Raw genomic sequence first — 7439 nt, 5'->3', positions numbered from 1 at the left:
CCGTCTCCCTTATCCCGCTCCCCATGGGGAGATGTGCTGGGGCAGGACAGTCCATGTCTCTCTCCTTTCAGGTTCCCAACCCCCCTTAGCCTTCTTGCTGCAGGCCCCTCTGCACGTCAGCTCCAGACGATTGCAGAGATAGGGAGCAATATCCCAATTAATCAGGGGCCCCAACCCATCCCCACCCCCATCGATCACGGGTTTTGCGGTGTGCACGGCAATTGCTTTGCTTGTGCTTTTATCGAGCGGCCCCTGTCTCGTGGTCAGCTTTTTGGAGAGCTTGAAGTCCCTTTCAGATTTGGTGGTTGCTTCTCCTTTTCTCTCTCTTTTCCACCCCTCTTTCCTTTCTTTCCTTTGTTTTTGTCTTCCTCCCTCCCTTCCCCAGTGAGAAGAAGGACACCAAGAAGGAAGAGAGAAAGAGCTCGTGAGTGACAATGGCCGATGACCAAGACCTTTCAGAGGTGGAGATGAGTCCAGTGGGTTCTGAAGACCACCACTGCCTCTCGCCAGGACCCTCCATCGTGTCAGACAACTCCCCACACCTCTCTGGTTCTGGGAACGGGGAGATGGGGAAGGTCAAGAAGGAACAGCAAGACTCAGAGGCGGACGACGACAAGTTTCCGGTGTGCATCCGCGAGGCGGTCAGCCAGGTGCTGAGCGGCTATGACTGGACCCTGGTACCCATGCCCGTCCGGGTCAATGGAAGTAACAAGAGCAAACCCCACGTCAAGCGGCCCATGAATGCCTTCATGGTCTGGGCACAGGCTGCCCGGAGGAAACTGGCTGACCAGTACCCGCACCTCCACAACGCCGAGCTCAGTAAGACCTTGGGGAAGCTCTGGAGGTAAGAGCGGGTGGGCAGCGGGGGAGCACAAGGGCTGGGGTCCAGAGCTGTTCTGGAGAGGACTGTGTGGTCAGGTGGAAGGATGAAGACTTAGCAGGATGGACCTTGAGGGGACTTCCTTCCCCATGGGGAGCCCCCTTGCAGGAGGCACGGTCGGTGACTGGGGCAAAAGTGGTGGCTGGATGTAGCGAAGGCTTCCTCAGCAGAGCTCACCTCCATCCTGGGTGGCAGCCCTTTCCATGTGTTTCCCACTAACTTCCCCTGTTATTCCTGACCAGGCCACTCTCGTCCTGGTCCTCTCCTGCCTGACTGCCAGGGGAGATCTTTTTTTTTTTTTGGCTCACCCTCTTTGCTGGGCCACGTTGTGCACTAGCAGGAACCAGGCTGAGCCCCATCCAACTTAACTCACTGGTGGCTGCCTCAAGCCTGTATGAACTCAGGTCTCGATGCCAACAAGGGTTATTTTCCATGCAGAGCCATAGAGAAAGTGGGAAAACAAATTACAGCTGAGAAGGAAGGTCAGGGGAAGGCAGCCAGGCAGTCAGAGCCTCACACTCATCCTTCCCAGGACAGTCCCAATTTTGGCAGGCTGTGCAGGTGCAGCGAGGTGGACAAGAATAGACCCTGCTAGAAAGAGGGGCTGAGGCTTAGCAGAAAGGAAGAAACCTTGACAGTCCCAGCCTTAGCAGACTCTCTTGCAAGACACTGGCTCAAACTGTTCCCATCTCCCTTTGCAGCCAGAGAGATGCCCTCCATTCTCGCCAGCACACACGCACTCTTCCCTCTGGCCTCATCAGTTTGTTGTGCCCAGTTTTGTTTTGGCTTCATACAGATTCCTGGGTCCTTTACGTACCCTCCCCAGCCCGCTCCTCCTTCTTCTGGCCGACCAACAGTCTGCCCTAATTGATCTCAGCTGGCCCATGGGCGTGCAGAGAGCCATCGTGCTCAAACCAGGTATGTCAGGATGGCCTTGCCAATTCTTTCCCATCTGACGGTCTCTGATGATAACCCCATCAATTGTTATCCCCAACATCGTCCCCCCCACCTCGCCTTGCACCAACCAATGCAAACCAAGGTTCACACAATCGGGCCCTCTCATTCTCCTGCCCTGATGGCGTTTCATGGAGGAAGCCCTCAACCTTGGGTGGGCCAAGAGATGTTTTTCCAAGCAGAAGCAAAACACACCCCATCCAGCAGCTGATGTCGAAGTCTCCTGGCTTCAAACCTCCTTGCTCGCAAGGAACTAAGCCCTTGGGCAAGAGCTTCTCCTTCTGCTACATCAGCCCATTTACCTCGACCCGCCAGTGTCTGGTGTAACCTCAGCAAAGGGATTTCTTTGGGAAGTCAAAGGCAGCGCGTGATCGTGGATGTCTCATCTAATGCTCTTTCCCACTTTGTTCCCCACCGCCGTCCCTTCCCTTTACCACAGCACTTGCTCCCGCCTGGGGCTCTGCTACCAGCCTCTGGACCAGGAATCTGTGCTGGAAGAGGGTGTGTGTCTGGGGTGTGGGGGAAGCTCACCTTTTTTGTTCCCAAAGTGTTATTTCAAGGTATCATTCCTTTATTGCAAAATATTGAAAGATTTTTAGAGCAACAGCCTCCCTCCGGGAACTGCATCTCCCTTGAAAATACAGCAGAGCAGCGAAACTCTCCACAGGAATGGCATTCAGAGTGCAGGCAGACACAGCCCCCAGCCCGTGACCACACTCATGCACCTGACTGTCTCCCTGCTCCCAGGGGCATGGTTCCCACCCCTGGATGCACGAGACTCGGAGCATGGGGATGGTGCCGCCAGATGATGGTCAAGGTCCCCAGGTGTTTCTTAGGGCACCATGTGCCTAGGGAGTGTGGGTCAGGCAGATAAGCTTGCAGGATCAGGCCGGGGGTTATTGTGTGCTGCTGGGTTTGCAACCCACCTGCTTTTCTTGAACACATCTCCTCTCCAAGTGTCCCTAGAGCAGGCTGCAGCTCTCCGAGCTGTGTCAGCTCCTACAGGGACTGTACAGCAGATTAAGCTGGGTTATGGGTGCAGTCAGTGGCCGGGCTGGGTCGGATCACATGCGCGTATCCTTCTGTGAGGCCGGGGGAAAATATCAGCCCACAAAACTCCAGGGGAGGCAGCCCAAAGGTTACCAGCATAGTAGCCCTGAGCCTCACCTTCCAGCAATGGTGCAGTTGGGTTGTCCTCCACTGAGGCTCCCACTGCCCTCATCTACACTGTCCCCAAGGTATAGCTCGTACATGTCAGCACAACTGCGAGCAGCCAGGTTGAGCTCTGGCTGGCTTAGTCTCAAACATCTGATGAAGGTCCCTGCAAAGGGCCCTGGCTGTTGGTGTATTCTCACCCTTACAAGGTGGCCACCCAAATCCGACAGCCTACATTGCAACTTATATTTCCACGTGGGCTGCTCTGAGCTTATACAGGTCAAGGGCATGTTAGGCAGAGAGATGAACGTTGGCGAGCATGGAGGCTGCCTGCAGACCACCCTCAAACCCACGTTTAAGGGTGCACCCCTCAGCGACCGGCACTGGGGGGGGATGGCAGAGGCTGGGAAATCCTGATAGGCAGCTAGCAAATTGAGCGATAACCCCGGTGCCGTCCCACACGCTCCTCTGCAAAATGGGCTGCAATGGCATGGGCTTTTTTTTTTTTAAGGCCCAGTGTTTGCTCCAGCTCTGTGCCACCACCATGTCCTCCATGGGCCCCAGCTCTCACTGGGAAGGAAGGGCTCCAGGACATGTCCTGATGGCCACAGTACCCGCCTGGCCCCAAGTGCAGTGCCAGGGTGCTTATGGGCCCATCCACCTCCCCCAGTCTGTACCGACTTGGGGCGTGTGAGGGGTGCAGTCGCCGAGCTGAATGTACTACAGAAGAAGAAGGAAGGGTTTCCATGCTTGATGGTGATGAAATCTCAGCTTGGTTGCTTTCCTTCCCTGGGGTGGGACAAGGAGCAGCTCTCAAATGGAGGCTTGCTGCTGAAAATGTCGGCGTGACTCTCAGCCAAAATGCCAGCTAGCACCACCTCCGGGGCAGAAAACAAGCGAGGCACCGGAGGAAGCTGAGGAAGGCTCCATAGGGAGGAGCGAGGGGACCTGATGGAGGGATCTTTGCATGGAGGTGGTAGCACCCAGGGAATAGGACCATGCCCATAAATTCAGGGCCGTGGACGTGTAGGAGAGCCTGCCCCGCTGCTTTCTGCTCCCAGCCAGCCCTCACCTCGCAGCCCCAATGCCCAACCCCATCACCATCACACTGACTCATCGGCAGCTGAGTCCCAGCACAGGGTCAGGGTCAGGGTCCCGGCATGCAGCACCGTGCAATGGCAGGAGGCAGAACGGGAGGCTGAAAGAGGCAGGCAGAAAGATTTCAGCCCTTTTCTCTCCTCCCAGAGCGAGAGGGGCGTTGGATGCTTGCTCCTCTCCCCTCGGCTTGGGAGTAAGCACTCAGTGCTGGGGTGGGTGGCGAGGGCTGCGTTAAGCCCGACGAAGGGCTTTGCTCTATGATCCATAACTTCTCTGCCCATGCGAGATTCCTTTGCATCATGGACTACAGAGTGTGGGGGGCAGCAGGGGGAGGGCAGGAAGCAAGTGAAATCCAAATCCCCCCAAATCTCCTGGCCTTTGCCTGCTCGCACCAGTTTCACTTTGCTAAAGCCGATTTGAGCTCTGATCCTAGCGGGAGGGAGGAGGGAGTAGACAGCCTTGGAAAGGAGACGGCAAAGACATGGGGAGCGGACTTGCTGCTGTCCTGCTGGTGGCACTGCCCGTGGGCTGCTGTCAAGGGGAAAGGAGGTGAGGGACTTGAGTATAGCTCAGAGGGCAGGGATCTGACTCCTGCACAACCTTGCACAGCTCTGGTTTGTGCCATCCACAAGATGGATCTGGGAGACTGAGCTTCTGTCTCCATGGGAGGCTCTGCTCTGAGCTCATTGTGGAAGAGCTCCTGTGGAGATGTGGCATTCTGCAAGGATAAAAGTTGTGTGTGCCAAGGCAAGGTCACCTCCCAGTCCACAGTGCCCAAGATGGTTGGCCATGATGTCCCTTTGGAGCCCTTTGAGGGCCGTCTGGAGCAGCGCAAGCTGAGGGATTAGAGCCCTCTGGGACGTGTGAGCGTGGTGTATGGTGGTGGGAGGCAGACAGGAAAGCTGGTGTTGGATTCATGGTGGCTCAATTGCTTTAATCTCCAGGATTAAGGCAGTGGAGGAATGCAGTGCGTGGCTGCGACCTGCTCAGGCCGCCTGGAGTGAACCCAGGTCAGCACCGTAACGGGCTCCAGCCCATGCCACACACCTTCTGGCTGCTGGCTAGGGGGATGAGCAAGGAGCAGGGAGAAAAGGGGGGCTTAGAAACCTACCCATTACTTGCTGGCGACCCCTTTGGTCTCCCACCAGATTTATCTGTGTGCTCCTCAAGCAATGCCTCCTCTTCGTCTTCAGTTTTTCAGGCCACTTCAGGCATTTGTATCTTCCTCAGTTCAACAGAATCGGTCACATTTCAGTGCTAAGGGCTTCAGGGGTAGTGAGGTGCTGGCACAGCCCATCCCCAGGTAGTTCTTTTGTTAGGGACAAAGAGGCATGGACATCTCATAAATGGAATATTTTTTGCCACTTGGGAACCCTGCCATTTCTAACGGCTATTAGAGTTGCAAGTCATGGGAAGACTGGTCCCTTCTGAGAGCACTGGTTTCTGGTTGGAAGCAGGATGACCTTGAGTCACAAGAATATTTGAAGGGAAAAATAATAAAATGGAACTGAAGTGCTTCCAACCAAGACACCACTAACTGCTTGAGCAATGAGGTTGATCTCATCTTCAAGCGCTCTGAGCCATCCTGCCTGCACATTTCACCATTTCCTCAGAGAGCAAATCTTAACTAGAGCAACCCATGATCTGGCAGGAATACAGAGAAGGAGCTTACATTTCTGCAGTGCCTTTCATCCAAAGATCATCTATTTCTACAAGATGAACATAGCAGCTAAATTTTTTACAATTGCTCGGCTAAGTTCAAAAAGGGCTGGTCCTCTGTGCTTCAGCCTTTTGCATTACCCATATCTAAGGGGAGCAGGAGCTTCAGGAATAGCAGAATACACTGTTTCCCCCTTCAAAATTTTCTTTAATTCCCTTCTAGGATATTGCAAGATGCTTAAAGGCCCAGCAAGCTCCACGCAGCAACATGGGTACTGTAGAACCAATACCAATTGCTGCCATTTATGGTCAGTAGAGACACAAACTCAGAGTAGAGACTATGGAAGGGTGGGAGATTAAACTGGAATAAATACAGCCTGCGGAAGAGCAAGGGAGATGCAGATGGCAGCACGACAGATAGCAAGGGTGTTCCACCCTGCCTTAGTCCTAGGGATGAACCCAGCTGCCCTTAATTTGCCCAAACTCTTTGAAAGCAGCTTGCCCAGCTTTATTTTATGTGGCTATGAAAGGCTGCGGTTTGCCTTTGGGGATGAAAGTAAAATGCAAGAGGGTATTGAACTTACCGAGGTGAGAAGCATCAGCAGCTGGGGAGGGGGGACCCAACACTGGCACTGACTGGTGTCAGGTCTTAGTAATTAATGAGGAGGAGGAAAACATTGCTGTCTCCACTGAAACACTTCTAAGCTCTCCCTGTTGTTCTGGGAAATATCCTCGATGGGGCAGCACCCTGATGCTGGCATTTTTTCTGACATACCTGCCCCTCTCCTTCCCCTCTTCTCTTCTGTACCACCTTGGCCTCTGCAGGCTGCTGAATGAAAGTGACAAACGGCCCTTTATTGAAGAGGCGGAGCGGCTGAGGATGCAGCACAAGAAGGACCATCCCGATTACAAGTACCAGCCCCGACGGCGGAAAAACGGCAAGGCCACGCAGGGCGAGGGCGAAGGCCAGGTGGAGGGGGAGGCTGGTGGGGCTGCTGCTATCCAGGCCCACTACAAGAACGCCCACCTGGATCACAGACATCCTGGCGAAGGGTCACCCATGTCCGATAGCCATCCAGAACACCCCTCAGGTGAGTCCCAGGTCTCTGTGAACCTACTGACAGGTTACAGCCAACTTGGAGGCTCAAAAAAGACAAGTTGTCACAGTGGAAGCCTTAGTGATGTGGCTCACACCCTTCTCGTGACCCAACAAGCTCTGCTGGAGTCAGCAGCATAGTCACGTGCCTGAGTTTCATGGGCACTTGCATTCCTCTGGTCGGGCAAGGTATTGTTGCACCCTCCCTCTTTTTCCACAAGCTACAAAAAGGTTTGGTTTTGGCTGGCTAGTTCTCTCTCCCTCCACTGAAGTCTTCGGCCAGACACTTGCTGGCATACTGGGAGGAGCAGAGTTGGGCTGGGCTGTGTATAAAGCCCAGGCGTAAAGCAGTAACTCACCTCTTCTCTCTCTTTCCTCCACAAAACGTTTTACGTTGCAGGTCAGAGCCACGGGCCCCCCACACCTCCCACCACCCCTAAGACCGAGCTGCAGGCAGGAAAAGCTGACTCGAAACGAGAAGGGCGTTCCTTGGGGGAAGGGGGAAAGCCACACATTGACTTTGGCAATGTGGACATTGGGGAGATCAGCCATGAAGTGATGTCCAACATGGAGACCTTTGATGTCAACGAATTCGAC

At 54.4% G+C, this 7439-nt stretch overlaps 1 protein-coding gene across 1 annotated transcript in view; it reads left to right on the top strand.

The window, feature by feature from the left end:
• The first annotated feature begins 163 nt into the window (after positions 1-163).
• Positions 164-7439, top strand: part of SOX10 (SRY-box transcription factor 10) — a 7786-nt gene continuing 510 nt past the window's right edge. The window contains exons 1-3 of the mRNA XM_010170069.2: positions 164-844; positions 6572-6837; positions 7243-7439. The exon at positions 7243-7439 is cut by the window's right edge and continues 510 nt beyond it. Coding sequence (XP_010168371.1) covers positions 435-844; positions 6572-6837; positions 7243-7439 — 873 coding nt within the window. The 5' untranslated portion in view covers positions 164-434. The remainder of the gene's footprint in view (positions 845-6571; positions 6838-7242) is intronic.

The sequence above is a fragment of the Antrostomus carolinensis genome, unplaced genomic scaffold (assembly GCF_000700745.2).
Source record: "Antrostomus carolinensis isolate BGI_N321 unplaced genomic scaffold, ASM70074v2 scaffold38576, whole genome shotgun sequence".
Classification (NCBI taxonomy): domain Eukaryota; kingdom Metazoa; phylum Chordata; class Aves; order Caprimulgiformes; family Caprimulgidae; genus Antrostomus; species Antrostomus carolinensis.
The sequence above is the reverse complement of the archived record's forward strand: the minus strand, read 5'-3'. Positions and strand labels throughout refer to the sequence as shown.